The sequence below is a fragment of the Diplotaxodon limnothrissa genome, linkage group LG12 (assembly GCF_057381915.1).
Source record: "Diplotaxodon limnothrissa isolate DT_005_m linkage group LG12, D_limnothrissa_male_GT1.1, whole genome shotgun sequence".
Taxonomy (NCBI): domain Eukaryota; kingdom Metazoa; phylum Chordata; class Actinopteri; order Cichliformes; family Cichlidae; genus Diplotaxodon; species Diplotaxodon limnothrissa.
This window is the reverse complement of record NC_140607.1, coordinates 27,976,131-27,993,741: the sequence shown is the minus strand read 5'-3', so window position 1 is coordinate 27,993,741 and position 17,611 is coordinate 27,976,131. Positions and strand designations below refer to the sequence as shown.

General features: G+C 39.2%; 1 protein-coding gene across 1 annotated transcript in view; it reads left to right on the top strand.

Moving 5' to 3' along the window:
* The first annotated feature begins 21 nt into the window (after nucleotides 1-21).
* LOC146621480 (ras-specific guanine nucleotide-releasing factor 2) overlaps nucleotides 22-17,611 on the top strand; it is a 43,979-nt gene continuing 26,389 nt past the window's right edge. Inside the window, exons 1-2 of the mRNA XM_085368485.1 lie at nucleotides 22-646; nucleotides 16,545-16,651. Of these exons, the coding sequence (XP_085224611.1) occupies nucleotides 371-646; nucleotides 16,545-16,651 (383 nt within the window). The 5' untranslated portion in view covers nucleotides 22-370. The remainder of the gene's footprint in view (nucleotides 647-16,544; nucleotides 16,652-17,611) is intronic.

Below are 17,611 nucleotides of genomic sequence, written 5' to 3'. Positions count from 1 at the left end.
TGCGATAGAGAGAGAGAGTAAACCACTGCCAAAGCCGATTACAGTCTATCGGGACTGCGACTCTGTGTCCACTTAAGAGGGTTCTTCCCTCTGTGAGCGGCACGCCTCTCGCTTTCTCTCGCTTTCCATTTGTTTGATTGTAAAAGCGAAGGATGGATTTATTTGAGTGAATGCGGGACTCGGGCATCTTTACTATGAGTTCCTCTGCAGAAGCGCTTCCGTCAGCGGGGCAACTTTTCTATGCACCACGGCGCCGCTGAGCCGCCCGTCGCTCTGTGGCAAAGTTTCCACGCAAGCCCCGGGGAACATGGGCTCGCAGTGAACGCACCGGTTGTCGCACTTTCTTTTGTCTACACAACAGTACGACAATATGCAGAAGAGCGTCCGCTACAACGAAGGGCATGCGCTATTTTTGTCGGCGGTCGCGCGTAAAGAGGGGACTAAGCGCGGCTACCTGAGCAAGAAGACGGCGGAGAATAGCCGATGGCACGAGAAGTTCTTCGCCCTTCACCAGAATGTACTGTTCTACTTTGAGAACGAGCAAAGCGCGCGCCCTGCTGGGATTTACCTGTTGGAAGGATGCACCTGCGAGCGCGCGCCGGCTCCCAAGATGTCCACCACTGGGAAGGAGGCGCTAGAGAAGCAGGTGAGATTGAATGCCAACAGGGGAAGTCAAATCACCGAACCTTGCTGTGAATGAGCGCGTTCAAACGTCTAATGTCACCTGCCACAACTTTTAAAAACGCTGCATATCCCAATCCCACTGACGTCACTAACATCATAAACTGAGCCAGGCACTCAGTGTATAGAAGTCTGTCAAAAGAGAGGAAGATTACCAAAACCAGTCGTGGTTTTTCAAAGATATTTTGTATTGACTTACTTGTGTGGAATGTTACACATTCTTATATTAATCAGAATTACACGATCAAATCTTCTCCTCACTTTATTACAGACGGCAATATATAAAGAGCAAAGAGATCATGCAGCCTCAGACTAAGGTGCCTGCAGCAGCTCATCCTCTCTGCTCGCTTCAAAAAGCCCTGCAGTGAGAGGAGCTCGGAGTGCATCCTCCCAGAGCAGGTGACCATTCCCTGATGTGCCATAGAGAGCAGGCCGGGGGGGGGGGGGCACAAAGCTTTCACACCTCATATCTTTGTCCACAAGTTTAAAAGTCAAGTACTTGTCGCTGTCTTCGACACTATAGCTGAAACAGCTTTCTGTCTCCGTGAGGTCATAAGCTGCCAGTTGCAAAGACAAAAACTGAATGAATCAAGTAATCCCATCAGTTTAAAGGATTTATTCCAACACATGGGTTATTTTTGTTTCCAAATATGAATTATGAAAACCACAAGACTGAAAGATGTATGTAGCTTCAACTCAAATTCATGTCAGTCTGACAGAGTCCAACAAAACAGTGCAGCAACAGGTTCTTTGTCTAAACAAGTTGATTTTTATTCTGTGTTCCACAGCAACTCAATAAACCTGTGTAATCTTAACGATTAATAAACATTTGTAACTGTGATGTAAATGGACTGATTCTTATATAGGGCTTTTCTACTCTCCTGGAGTACTCAAAGCGCTTTATACAACATACCACATTCACCCAATCACACCCATTCTCACAAGCACGTTTTCTATACTTAGTGCTTTCTAACTACATTCACACACATTCATACTCCGATGGATGCATCGGAGAGCAACTTGGGGTTAGTATCTTGCCCAAGGATACTTGGCATGCAGTCAGGAGGAGCCCAGGATCAAACCAACCTTCCGATCAGTAGGTGACCTGCTCTACCTCCTGGGCTACAGCCACCCCATGTAAAGTTTTATGTGTGTAACATAAAATGAACATATTCTATAAATCGTGTGTTCATTTGTTTTACTTCATTGCTGAACAAAACAACAATGAAGCTGTCATTAGCTTCACTGTTGTTTAGTATCTAGGAAGGATTTAGACTTGTGTTGTCTGGGTCAAGGCTGGCCAATCACTTATTACCTGTTGCCCAGAAGCTGCAATTTGAACTGAACTATTGGTTTACTCTCAACCAGGCTGCTGTGTCCTACAAACATAAAGTCCATCTAAATGCGCAACTGAATTGCTGATCATTTGACCAAAAGTGTATTTAATCCCTGCACAACTGTTAGCCTACTGGAAACTTTGAATAGCTTTACTGTATTTTTGACAACTTATTGAGACTCTTGTGTGTGTGTGTGTGTGTGTGTGTGTGTGTGTGTGTGTGTATATATATATATATATATATATATATATATATATATATATATATTTTTTAGGGGTGCAACGATACACAAAATTCACGGTTCGGTTCGATACTTTGGTGTCACGGTTCGATATTTTTTCGATACAAAAAAAATGTTCATGCCTTTTTAATTTGTCATTTATTAAAATTATAAATATATATTTTAACTCAAAAGTACAGTTTTTAAATTTAACCCTAACCCTTGTGCGTGTTTTTTATTTTGACAGCGAATGCGCACCTGCGGACCACTTATGTGCAGCCCTGGTTATTTAGCTCGTCATATTGCAGCCACAGAAATTCTTTTGTCCATGAAACCATAAAGCTGCACTTTCTTTTTGCCTTATAGTCTGATTTGTCATAACTTCTCCGTTTTGTGGTAAGCTTTTCTTTGGCTGTCACTTCTTCACCCTGACCTGTCTTATTTGGCTCAGCAGAACTAAAATATAAATCCTGCTGCTTTTACACACACACACACACATAACGGTCAGCGATTCTCTGCGCGATCAACCTCTCACATGTTTAAGCTTGCTGCGGGAGATTTCACTTGTCATGTTTGCATAGTAAGCTAACGATTAATAAGACGATGTCAGAGGAATTGGTGCACAAATTATCATCACTCACAGATCAGTGCTGTCGCTCTCTATACACAGTTCGCACGATTGCAAAGTGAAAGCAAAAAAACAAGCGCAAATTCAAACGCGATTTCAATATGTCACATATTGACAGTGGCTCACCGATGCCAATGACATAATTACCCAGCTACATTTCTGAAAGAATGCAAAAGCATTGACATATATTTTTCCTTCCTACAATAGCCCGACTGAAAAAATCGCTAGCCCCAGGACGTCGGGCTAGCGATATTGCGAGCCCTGTATCTGATTGAGGAATCACTCATCTTTGGAAAAGAGTTTATTACAGAGAAATGTCTCTTTCCAAAGTAAAAGCTATACTATCCGCTTCTTCTGGGCTATATTCTCAGCAGCATAAGGAGAATCATGTGCTAACAGCTGTCTAAATGACTCGGCTAAAGTTAGTAGCATGCTTGTTGTTTTTGTCTTTGCACTAGGATGATGTCGGTGTAAATGTGCAGTCATATTCGTTGTGTTCCCACTAGTGCTTTCAGGTTAATCTCATTGAAATGACCTTAACGCCACAACATGGCAAATCTCCGTTAACGAGCTACCGCCGATCGCCCCGTGCATGGGGCTAGACGGCCAACACGTTAACGAGCTAACTGCGCTAACACACTAGTTCCCACCCATGTAATTGAGCATTGCGTGGCACATCCAACATACTGTTTTACTTTAGTCCATGACTCGCTTACCTTCAGGGTCATACGTCACATGAAAACCAAAATAATTCCAAACGCCAGATCTGAATGAGGGTGGGGGAGGTCCATGTTGCAAGGAAAGCTTAACTTCTGTCTTGCTAGCTTGCCCTGCACTCTTCCTTCTGACGATGCTGTCTGTGTTGAGCGCTCAGTGGATCTGCGCTTGACAGTGCAGCCTAGGCGGAGTAGTCGAACGCAGATTCACTGAGCGCTCAACACAGACAGCATCGTCAGAAGGAAAGTTGATAAAATAAATTACAAATGTTGTATTGTTCGATACATATGCGTACCGAACCGAAAGCACTGTATCGAACGGTTCAATATCGATACGAATATCGTATATATATACACACATATATATATATATGTGTGTGTATATATATACACACATATATATATATATGTGTGTGTATATATATACACACATATATATATGTGTGTATATATATATGTGTGTGTGTATATATATATATATGTGTATATTAATGTTTTAAGAATAATAATAATAATCAAGTCATTACAAGCAGCAGGAACACAAGTGACCTAAATTCAGCTGAACTGATAAATTGTAGCCCTATGACTATGTGGTGGGCGTACCCCACCTCTTGCCTTATGAAAGATGGGATAGGCTACAGCCCACTCCACCTTCTGTGAATTGGTTAAAAAGATGGACAGATGAGGATTAATTGGAAAATATATACATGTTGGGTCCATATTTTGGCTGCAAAAGCGGTAAAATGAAAATCTACATTTCAGACTTTATGCTTGGAATGCAGCTGCAAATACCAGATGATCTGGATCTGTTTCAAAATGCAGCTAAATGACAGAGCAACAGCCCTCCTGTGACTGGAACTACAATTTCAAATAAACCTCTGCAAGTTAAAGTAAATTATTTCTATGCAACTTTAATATACAATACAGGACTCACTGCTGAATCCTTCGAGGCTGAAAAGGGTTAAGGTTTAATACATTTACAGCAGGGAAATATTTTAGGGGGAAAGTGTTGTGACAGAGCTCTTGGAAGTTGCCTCAGCATTGTTGCTCCGAGAGTTAGCACATCTTGTTGCTAGGAAACATTTGACTTAACATTTGAAAATGCATTTCATTGATAAAAATTAATTAATTAAAAAAAAAAGCCTGTTTTTTGTCATACACAGATTAATCTTAGGGCAATATCAATCAGTGAGTCAGTCTTATGGTGAAAAAGTTATAACAAAAAAGACAGACTTACATTGGCTTTATGGAAGAAAAGGGAAGCAGAATAATTCCTGCTCCTGATTGCGGTTTTTAGCAAACCTCGGGGACTGTGTGCCAGCGTCATAGCCGTAAAAATGGAGGGGGAGGGATACACTGGAGAGTGCTGACTTTTTACTCTGTGAGGAAGTATTAAATAGACAGTGAGTGAATGCAAATTTAATCACGTAAGAGGTAAGGAGAGGTCAAAAAAAGCCAACCAATAATAATCACTCAACGATATCCATCTCCACCTACTAATACAGTTGATTTGAATATACAGTGTGAAGAAAATTAATTCCAGATGTGTAGGAATAGAAGGATAGAGAGTAGGTCCAGCACTGCCGCTTTGAGTCTTTCTGCATGTTAATATGTTGTTACTATTGATGATTAAATGAGAATAAGTCTTGCTTTTGTAAGAGCAAAATTACATGTTGTTCCAGCCGCTAATATTGGCATTGATGTAGGCATAAAACCTGTCTCTTTTGATGTTAGAAAGCTTGGCAAGTATTATGTTGTATTTAAACCTTTTTTCTTTTTAAACATTCCCACTGACTGTCTCACTCTCTCCCTGTCTGTCTCACTTTCATACTACAGCTGTGATGTTTAATTAGGGTTATTTTCAATCTGCCCTCAGCTGAAACCTCGACTGCTGCTAGTGTGTGACTGTTTAACTACATAGCTATGCACACAGGAGGAACCACATAACTCTGACATTTTGTCTGGCTCATGAGGCCGTGTGTGGGCTTTTGTGTTTCAGATGATCAACACTTCAGTAAAGGAGGATTTCCATGTTCAGTTTGATCCCGAGTTTTATCCCTTATGTAAGTGTTTAGTTCAGAAAGACAGAGAAAAGCCTTCCATATTGCCATTAGTTGCTCTTTCTCCTCACTGTTAGTCTGTGCAGTGGAGTGAATCTGCCAGCAACCTGCAGTATGACACCCCCACAGTGAGCCACAATAGAACCACACAAAGAACACACAGCTCTCTCCCTTCTTTTCTCCCTGTTGTACTCCGATAGACACAAACCCTTCAAATAATTTGGAGAGCATTTACACCAGTCTGAATGGTTTCCACAGCGACTGTGAACCCGCTTTGCTTATGTGAATATGCATGCATGTGTGTAAAAGGCTGGTACAATCAGCTGTGTATAATTGTCAAACTCTCCCTCCCCCCTTCATCAAGCGGCCAGTTGTTTATTGATTTTAAAGTGAAGCACAATTCATTAGAGGCCATGAACCAGAACCAGATGACCATTAGTCACTGGTGGAGTCTCTCTTCAGCTTGTCACCCATATGTCAAACGTTGCTGAGCAGCTCATTGTGTTTGGTTCTGTAAAGGCCATTGTAAAACCAAATAAGCTATAACCTTTGTGTTTGCACCAGGGTCTAATAAAAAAAATATAGAGAACAGGAATGGTGATCAGGTGCAGGGACCGAAAGTTGTTAGAAGCTTTGGGAAGTTTCTTCAACAAAACTTGCCATAGTGGGAAAGTGAGACAGTCAGCGGCAATGTTTAAAAAAGATTATGCTGAATAAAAGTTTATAACAGAACATTTGTGGCAGTTTGTTTTTATTTATCATGTGGTCCCACATGTTTGTTCATCCTTGAGTTGACTAAAAATGGTATTAGATAGGGCAGCGGTGGCAGCGTGGAGGTTAGCACAGCAAGACGGTCCTGAGTTTGAGTCCACGATCTGGCTTCACCCTCTGTGCAGAGTTTGCGTGTTCTCCCCATGTTTGCGTGGATTCTCTCTGTTTCTTTCTACTCCAGCTTCCTCCCACAATCCCAAGTCATACTACACTCAAACTACAATTTCCCTGCAGTTAGGCGCTATTGGCTAGATTTGCCAGATGCGACAGTAAGTGCCTGTAATTTACAACATTACCTTACATAACACTGAGTAAACCTAATGTGTGGCTTGATCGAGGTTTGAGAAACACTGGTTGAGATTGTGATGTGACTGACTCAGTGGATTGAGATCTGGTGACTGTGGAGAACATTTGTGCCATGTTCAGGAAACCAGTTTGAAATCATCTGAGATTTTTGGCATGGTGTGTTATCCTGCTGGAGGCAGCCATCAGAATATGAGTACACTGTGCGCATAAATGAATTGACATGATCAGCACTCAGATAGGCTGTGGTATTACCAATACTCAGTTGGTTTAAAGGGCCTAAAGTACGTGAAGAACATTCGTAAACGTTGACATTCTCGTGTTTAACTGTACAAAAACTGGGAAATCATGTTTACTGCTTGCTACATTTACACCTTCTTTTAAATATCTATAAGTCGATCACAGGGAAGATCCCATGAAATGGCATAGCGTTGAGAGAGAATCAAAACTGACTTAAATGAAAAGGTTTTTAAAATTTCATAAAATTGTACAATAGCTTGCTGTTAATATCTTTTGCCTGTGAAGGAGTAAATAATTCTCTAATAATTCTCACTTTTTGATCAGGAATCATATAATATTGTGGCTTGTTGCACTGTGTTTTCTAACCTCACATGTTTTCTAAAACCACAACATTTTAAGAAATGTTACAATAAATTGTTTCCCTTTGCAGAGAGAACGAGACTTCTAAACATGAATATTTGTACAATTTGTGTTTGCAGCGTAGTTTGTTAGCTTTGAAGGAGACAGACTAATTGGACTACATTGGGATTGAATATTTTATAAGAATGGATGGGATGCATGGGAATGGTGCAATCATTTAATTGAGTACTGTTTGAGTTTAATACAGTGTGTATGTGTAGCTACAGTATATTCACAGATGGGTTTCCTTTTACAAAAGTGAAAAGGTGGGGCGACACACTAGAGTTGAAGTGTCAGTGCTGACTTCCTCATGTTCATGCATGTGTGTGTAATTAGTTCTCATTAGAAAGCTCCTCTAGCTCTAAGTCCCCCTCTCTGGGTCTTGTGTTTTCACTATTGCGCGCATTAATTGGAACCGATTCGTCCTGTACACCCTGAGTCTGATTTGCTTTTCTCTGCGGGCTGATTTTCATTTTGCTGTTAAATTTTTTGCCAAGTGTTAGAGCCATTATGAACCTCATTAGTTTCAGAATTTAAAGCTGGCATCTAGCTTAAAATCTGTCTGTTGTGTTTGAAGTCTTGGTAACAATGGGAGCAGACCTTATGTACAATAAAACACTTATACTATAATAACTGTGAACAGTATCTGCTTTTAGCTAGTACTCTTACTTCTGTGGAAAATGTCCGAGTATGTCAAAAACTACAGATCTACAACCATCTGTAGGCTTTACAGGAAAAAGGAGAAAATATCCAATGAATGGCAGTTCTTGGGGAAAAATTGTTTGTTGATGTTACGGGTCAGAGGAGAATGGCCAGACTGCTTTGAGCCGAACGGCAGGTAACAGGTAACCGCTTGTTACAATCGCCGTAGAGAATCTCTGAAAGCACAACACATGGAACCTTGAAGCAGATGAGATATGGCAGCAGAAAGCTACGCTGGGTACAATTCACACATAGGCTCTCCAAAATTAGACAATAGAAGCTTGGAAAAACAATAACTGGTCTGACGAGTCTTAATTTCTGCTCTAACGTATAGATGGTAGTCTCAGAATTTGGTGTAAACGCAAAGAAAGGATATACTAGAGTTTCAGGCTGTTGTTGGTCAGGAGGATATTTTTTGGCGTACTTTGTGCCACTTGGTAGCAATTGATCACCTTTTAAACACAGCTGTCAACCTGAATATTGTTTCTCCCAATGTCGGTCCCCTTATGACAACAGTGTGCCCATCTTCTGTGCCATGCCACAAACATCAGACTATTCCAAACTAGTGTCTTGAACATGACTCAAATGATTCAGATTTAGATCATGGATGTGCAGGCGACAAATCTGCAGCAGCTGTGCGAGCCATTATGTCAAAATTTTATTTTCATATAACATTGTGTCAGCCAATTTTTGTTGTTTTTTCAAACTTAGTTTGAGTTCTAACTGTAGTAAACCATCTTACGAACAGCATAGTTTCACTTACCTGGTAAATATTGCATTAAAATGTAATGTTTTTCTCCTAAATTAGATCATTAAAGGAAACAGGGGAGTAAAAATATTAACACTCTGCTGTTTCTTACACTATACCGAGTACCTTTAATTTTACAGGGCTAATCCTGTTTATAAAATTTGTCAGGCACCATGCTGCTACATTTTTGGCAGGGTACATGTGAGAATAATATAAATTGTATTTCTCAGTCAATGTTGGGCTGATCATCATTCTCCTCAGATGGGCTTAGAATGTTTGTGGTTACTCCATAGGTTGTTGACGCTCTTGGAATTGAACCTCTGTATTCACAAGTGGTGTTATATCTGGAGCTGCTGCCATCTATTATACGTGATCCTTCTAGCTACAGGTATAGATATAGGAGATGTGTCTCTGACAAACTTTAGCATGAAGGAATACAACCGCCTGGTGCCTTCATATATGTTGTCTTTACTTATGAGGACTGGATTTTACAAGATCCTGTTAATTTTCTCAAGAAAAAAGTAAAACTGATCCACTGTCTGCTTGGAAGCCTCTGATGTTGCTCTCTGGGAATTACAGAGGAATCTCCAATTCAGTATCTCCTGCATTAAGGCAATAAAGTCACACAGTCACTATAACGCAACAAATGTGTAAGATGAGGCCAAAAGCCTGTTGATGCCTTCATATGAGGGATTTGCTTTTGCATGTTTAATTTGTGTGTATTTAACTAGTAGAGTAGGAGGATGGGAGTGAAAATAAACTGCGGAGGAGGGGAGCAATTTGATTAATCCCTTTTAAAAGAAATCTCAGATAGACAGGTAATCCCCAATCAGAGTTTTCTGGGGCAACAGTTATTACTGTATTAGTATATATACAGTGGGTAGATATGTGTGAGAACAGTCTGGATATTTTATTTGTGTATGTGAGAGAGGAAAAGACTGCCCCACACTTTATTATACAAACTTCTTTGAAGGAAGTGAACAGCATGGAGGGCAATAAAAAAACAGTGGGATGTGGGATGTTGATTCAGTGATTGTCACATTAGCTGGTAGCCTACATCATTAGCTGAATTCGGTGGTTACATAAAGTACCGCTGCTGCCGCTGCTGCTGTCAGATTAATGTTTTGTGTCACGTTGCAATGACAAGTCTCCAGGAAGTGTATTTTTAAAAAAAAGTTCATTAAAGCTTTTTGAAATTACAGAGTGGGGCTTACAAAAATATCGAAAGAAAGCCATTTCCACTGAAGTGAATGAAGCACGTCAAAACTAGCATTTTCTTTGTCATGTTGAGAGACATACTGTTTACTTTGATTGTGAAAGAAACAGAGAAAGAACTGAAAGCTTAAGTTTGAAGGTTGAAGAGAAACATCTTCTTCTCAGGCGTTAGAAAGATGACATAAGGAAGCTAGGATCTTAGGGGAAACTGATAAGTTAGGGCTGCCCAAAATGACAAAATACAGACTTACATGTAAATAGATGAATATTTATATAGTGCTTTTCTGTTCTAATTGAGCACTTAAAGTGCTTTCTTACCACAAAACCCATTAACACGTTCACACAGTTTTACAAGCATTTTTATCTACACCTAAGTACTTTTTCTAAACATTCACACGCACTCCCTCCAATGAATGCACAGGGTTAGTGTTAGATTAAAACAAACTCCCACCCATCCAAGCAGCTTTCTGAAGTTCACTAATCTACTTCTCTAAAAATTGTCTATGCCAATAGCTTAATGATCCCAAGCAAAATATGTACTTTGGATCTACTGATGAATAACAATAGAAATGTATTAAAAAGTTTTCATTTTTAGAGGGATAGCTGTGCATGTAAACAACTTTACAGTTATAAGGTAAAGCAAATCTGAATTATTGAGTGTAGAAGGTTTCCATGACAATAGTAGTTTTTTTTCTCTCTCTTGTCCTTGGAGCATTTTATGAGCAGAAAATATTAATGCCCCGTGGTAGCATAACAGGAGAGAAATGAGAGGAATATAAAGAAGTGATATGAGTCTGATCCAGAAGATTAGTGGGGAAAAAATAACCTTTTTTTATCCTTCCAAAACTACTTCTCACAAATTATTTTTTATTGTTTAAGTAGCTGATTTGAATCTTGTAATAGCAAAATATATTCAGGCTCATGAAAAGTATGAATGAATGCTGATCATGTGATCAATGATATTTTCATAGACGATACCAGCAATGAAATATTACTTACCCTTAATTACCTTTGTTATGTGTTGTTGAAATTATTAAAAGGTTTTCAACATAACCTTTTAATTCACACACAGCCAATCATTTCTTGCTGTTGTGTTTGAGGGATTGTTTCCACCACGAGACCTGCCAACAACACGTGGCATGAGATTATGTCTGTTTCACAGAATCACAGCATGTGCTTTTTTGTCCTTTAGTTTTCTTTTCTTTTGATCTTTCAAGATTGTACATATACACCCTCAAAAGCATACTAGAAAAAACGATTATAGATTACAAGAGTCTTGCATACACAACTCTGGTCTGCGTTCTTTCCCCCCCTGTGATGGTAATTACCATGCAGTAGGACTCAACGGAGACAGATTATACTCTGTGCTGAAATTGCTTGTTAATAATTTTGTCTTTCTGCCATGCAATCAGTGTGTCTATAGAATGACAGACAAACACCTGCTTGTATTTTCAGATGTATCAGCTAAGTAGCACTTTTCAGCCAACCTTTGTTAGCGTTTTCCTTAAAAACTGTTCTCTCTCATTATCTACGTGTCAATCCCTTCTCTTTATTTCTCTCATGTCACAGACTCAGCTACATTTTCCTTTTTTGGTTGAATGCTTGTTCTGTTGCATCTGCGCTTGTAGCATTTTTGACTCAATGGTGGCACTGGTTTCTTTTTTTATTATTTGTTTCCATACACCTAAAGTCCAAATTAAGTTTAGCATAGTGGTTTGCTTTTGATAGTCCTATGACACACAACTCCACACACTGTGTGAGGCCATTATTTTTGTGAATTGTGCACCTGTGTGCTAGCTGCGCTGCCACATTTGCATTAGATTTGTGATTAAGAAGTGAAAGCAGTAGTGTTGATATTTATAAACATTTTTCAGCTGCTTACTCATCACAGTTAACCATTTACAAACCATATTAAATCCTTTTAGGAATTGGATGTTCTGTACCTTTTCTGTTGAGCTACTGGATTAGGTTCATCCAACATAATGTAATGAAGTGTTGATTTTTAAATTTTTAAGTTTGGTCATGGGAGGACTCCACCAAGTCCTGTAAAAAAAAACAAAAAAAAAACGAAAAAACAAAAAAAAAAACTAAGCACACTACAGTTTGCTTTGGATGAGGTCTGAATTTTGACCGCACAATTGAAACACCTTTTTTTCTGTTTCTTTCTGCTGTAGTTGTGCTGGTGTGCCTGGGATCATTGTCCTGTTGCATGATGCAGTTTCAGCCAAACTTTAGCTTTTGGACAGATAGACAATAGACACCAACTGACAGTTGCTATTAGCTGTTTATGCTGATATAATGTGTTTGGTTTGCTCCAAAAGTGGTGGTGTGCATTATAGACAAGTGCCTCTACCTAGGTCTTGTCTGTCTAAAGGAAATTCCAAAAATATAAAATGTGTTCAGTCTTTTTCTATGATAAATGCTAACAGCTAACGGAGCGTCTGAGATGCAGCGTCTGAGATTCAGCGTCTGAGATGCAGCGTCTGAGATGCAGCGTCTGAGATTCAGCGTCTGAGATGCAGCGTCTGAGATTCAGCGTCTGAGATTCAGCTCCGTTTTTATAGAGGTTTAAAGTGATAGTCATAATTTCAATTCTATTTTTTAACTGCTTAAAAACTTTGGTGACTTTTCCACCTAATAAGGTTTGACTCAAGTTGCACTTGTGCTGTGCATATACCAATGAACAAGTAATGTGCTAATGGTTATGTATACAGCTAAACTAGAAAAACAGCAAGCAGACCTACTTACAGCTTCACTATTCTAGCAGCTGAAACCGTCACAAACACCTGTTGTGTGCTTTTGTGCATAAACACAACTGGCTCATACCCTAGTCATGAAATTATATTGGGTTTTTGATAGCAAGGCTGGCAAAATTGCCTTTCTTTCATGATAAAATTCAATGTCTTTTGGGCTTCGTGTTTGAGACATGAATTCCAAACTACCCTACAAGTTATATACTACAGCATGTGTGACTGTGGAGTTTCTGCGCTGGGGTCATACTAATTTAACTCCAGTGAAGCTAAAACTTCTAATAGTTTGGGGTTTAATGGCTCTTTGAAGCACAGAACACTGATGCAGAAAATAGCTTTGAGATTCTGATATTTAGAATGAAGTGAAAAACTAAGGCCCATTTGTAGTGCTGCAAAATGCAATTTTTGCTCTCATCAGTGCAGATCCCAAAGCAGACGGTAGTGTTGCATCATTATTGGCTGTTTTAGTCCCCAATCACAGTGATTCTGCCATCTCTGCTTTTAAATATTTATTAAAAAAGATGAGTATTTCTGGGTCCGCCAGCCATTTTTGGCTAATAAATCTATTAACACAAATTTCATTTTAAGCTTTCATAAATCTTTAATAATGAGAAAAAGCTTTTCATCATCTGCACTATTATTAACTCGTACATGTGTGTGGCAGGCATTCATTCCCCAACATTTAGGCTGTGCTGGACTGTGAAAGTCATTTTTTTTGTTCGAAGAGCTCCTCACCTCTGTTTTCACAGCAGGTAGTTTTAAAGATTGAAGTGAAAAATGGTTTTGCACAATAACATTTTTGCCTTACATTGTTCTTAAGCTTTGCTTGGTGAAAGTAAAATAGACTTTATGTCATGCTGTCACGGCCCGATTTCTGCTGTTTCTCACATCAGGATTTAAAGAGTGTATCAGGGGACTGTTAAATTGGTTGCAAGTGAAATAAAGAGTGAAAGAGCACAAAAAAAGCTCAGTGTCTTTTTTCTCTTTTGTTTCCTCGCTGTCTTTATTTGTCTAAATTAAATTTCTTACAGTACAACGAAGGCCCTCAGGGATGAAGGGTACGCTTGAGCCGATTTGAAGGGAGACTGAGCCAGGAGTCCAGATCTGTACTGTAAAGTTGGGAAGCTCTGTGGTCATAGCTCAGAGACAGTCAGAGTACCATTCATGAGATGTGCAGAGCTCTCGCTTTGTTTATAGGTTTCGTAAAAGCAGTCAAGTCCTCAAAAAAAAAATTAAAAAATTCCTCCAACTAATGAGGACACAGTACAATGTTACAGAGCAATTCACTGGAATGCTTTAGGGGTCCAGCATGATGCAGAATCTTCTGTAAAGGATGCGGTAACATTAAACTTTAATGATTGCCTGGTGACAATTGGGCCACAGTTGCAGAAAAAACTTGGCAGAATGGTAGAATATAAATGTTAAGGCAGGATACAAAAATATATATCAAGCATACATACCATCTTTAGGATCTGTTAAGTAGCAGGTATAAATCAAAAGGTAGTTAATTACATTCAAAGAGAAATTTAGTGCAAAGAAGTGCAATGTTTGTATTGCGTAATAAGTTACATGCCTGAAAGGGGAAAAGGATAATATGTAATATAAACTGCACTGAGCATGAAAATTTATACTTTGCTTAAAGGTGCCCTGACAGGTTTTTTTTTTTTAAAAAACAATAGAAGTTATGTTTACCTTCAGTTTTTCTCACCTAATCACTCTATAAAGGCCTGAAGTCTAAGAAACTAGGGTATTGCGCTTCCTTCCACATAAACATCCACAAACCTTATTCTTTTTAATATTTTAAATTGTGCTGTAACTTGCATATTACAAGCGCACTGTGCCGCTCTCCATCCAATCACGTTTGTGCATCCGCATTCATGTTTCATGAACAAAACAAGAAAAATGGGAAAACAGTAGGTCTGTGGTGCTACGACTGGTCCAAAAGTCAATAGAGTACTACACAACTTTAAGTTTGTTTACTAGTAGATTGTTACTTATATGTAGACTTTTATATTTAACTACTATATGCTGAAAATACAATTATTGAATTAACATTTTTAGGCAAGGCAAGGCAAGGCAAATTTATTTGTATAGCACAATTCAACAACAGCAGATCCAGGATATGTACTAGCCATAGTACATATATGTCATAGCCTTTCTTTTAATGCAAGACTCTTACTTTTATTTTAGACTGTTGTGTTCCTGCTTTCACTTTAATTAAAAGCTGTGATTATTTAAGCAAGCATGTCAAAAGCACATTGATTTGTTCTATGTGAAAATAACAACACAGACATCTGTGTGATCAAAGGATCTTGAATCAACATGATGTGGAAATATTTGCATGTATGCAAATATAGATTAATTGTCATCTGACTCGTATAGTACAGTTGGTCAAATACATAACAGCTATTACGTTAGATGTGCAAAAGGTTATCCATCTAGAGATTTAAGCTCAATGTTTCACTTCCTGTTGAAGACTATTTCCTTTTATGCCTGAAATTGCATGATGGATAAATAAAAGCCTTAAATGAATAGAGGCAGCACTCGTAAGGAGAAAATGGAAGTGCAAAACAAGGCAGCAGCGGCAGATATTTTGTTGCCATGGAAATGTTATCTTGTTGGGTTGTGACACAATTTAGAAATATGTACTCAGTTAAGAAATGTTATGTAACACCTCCCTCTCCTGTCTCTCTCTTCCTCTCTCCTCCCATCCTTCTCCCTGTCAAAGGCTGTTAGAGCACAGATTATTGTTGATATAATAAAATACAGCCAGGCAGTGAATCGAAATGACAGATACATAAAAAGCTGAGATAGGGGGATAGAAATGGAGGAGGGTCTATGAGTGTGTGTGTGTGTTCACATATCCTGTCCTCAGTCCCCAGCTCATCCCCACTGCAGGGGCCAAAGCCCAACCATCCTCCTGCAGGGCAAACGTCTCTCCTCTGGACTCTATCTGGTTCACCGAGTCCTTACTGAGAGACACAAAGAGATGAAAGTACGAAGGGATGTGGAGGAGGAGGAGTGGGATTAGAAAACAAGAAAAGTGAGGATGCTGGTTGAGCGGGGCAGAGGAGGTGGAGTGGGATGATAGGTGAAGTGCAAAGAGAGAGGGGGAGGAGGAAAGAGGTGGTGGGATAAAGAGAAGAGAAGAGGAGGAGAGAGAAAGCCAATGCAGAGCTCGGTCGTCCCTGTTTTCCTTGACTAAGAATAGCAGCTCTTCTGGTAACCCAGTGCCCCAGGACATGACCATTTGAATAAAAGCCTCTATCACTTCACATAATGCCTAGTGTGTGTGCTCTACTGTAGGTGTGTGCCTCTGCACTTGCATGTATTGACATGTGTCTGTGTGTAAGTGTGGGGAAGTGTTTTGAAGGCAGTTACATAGCGAAATTCATCAGAGTAATAAGAGAGGCAGACAGAAAACGAGAGAAGGGAAAGAGGGAGGCAACGAGCGAGCTAATTGGCAAAAGGCTGGTGGAGAAGGGAGCAACAGATGAGAACTGTGTGCTAAGCGTGCTGAGCCACCCATCCTCCCCCGTACTGTGTCCCTTTTTCTCCACCCTATGGGATAGATATTGCTGCTTAGTGTAAGGTGTGCCGAACTCTACGTGGGAATAATCTGTGCAATTAAAAGATAGAAAGCAAATACAAAGAAATATTTTAAAGTTGCAGCATTGGTATTATTAGCAAAGGTACAACAAAAAGACTTCTGTCCAGTTTCAGGGTGACACAATAATGTAAAAATCTTTTTTTCCTTCTTCATCTCTCTGTCAGCACTACTTCCTCATCATGTTTGGTCATGATGGACAGAAACCACTGGAGCTACGGACAGAGGAAGAGTGTGAGTGCGATGAATGGGTGGAGGCCATCCAGCAGGCCAGGTATGCACAGTACATTACTATATAAAGAGTACTTCTAAAAATATATTGCCATTTTTTAAATCACTTTCAGCTCTTGTCAGTATTGTACAAAAGTCATCCTTTATGTATCAGCTTTATATAGTAAACAGCCCAAGTCAAAAAGACACTAAAATGTTCAAACATTCAGTCTGAGAAACACATAACTATACGTAACTGACAATATATTTACCATTTTGGTCAATATACAGGATTTGTAAAGGGCTCATTAATAAGACCTGCAAAACTTGCAATATTCTGACATTTTGGTGAATTATAAGTTACAGAATATTTAATAGCTTTAAAGCATCTTGGGATTGCCTCTATTTTGTGGTTGGTGCTTTATAATTGCACTAGTGCCCTATGTATGAGTACAATTATGAGCTTCAGTTTTAAAGGGAAGTTAGATACTATCTACTATAGATTTTTTCAACATCAGGGTCCTCTTGTAATGAAAACACATTTTTGGTTACACAGTAGCATATATTTCAGTCATAAATAGATTTTTGTTATTCTTTGAAGCAATAATCAATGGGATAAATAATTATTTGATCTCCTGCTGAATTTGCAAGTTTGCTGACTTGCAAAGAAATGAACAGTCTCTATTTTTATGTTAGTTCCATTTTAATGGAAAGAGAGAGAATATCAACCACAAATCCAGAAAAAAAGGCATAAAAGTTGTAAATTGATTTGCATGTCACTGAGTGAAATAATTAATGAACCAAACAACACCATCCCCACAATCAAACAAACATTTTCAGGCTTTGAGGCTGTTTTTTTCTAAGGGCTGAAGGAGAACCCTCTTACCTCAGCAAGAACACTACAGCACCAAAACATATCACTGAGGTAACATGTACATGTACATGAAGGTCATGGAGTGGCTTAGCCTGTCTCCAAGTCCTCAGTCCTGTAGAAAGTCTGTGCGGGGAGCTGACATTTGAGTTT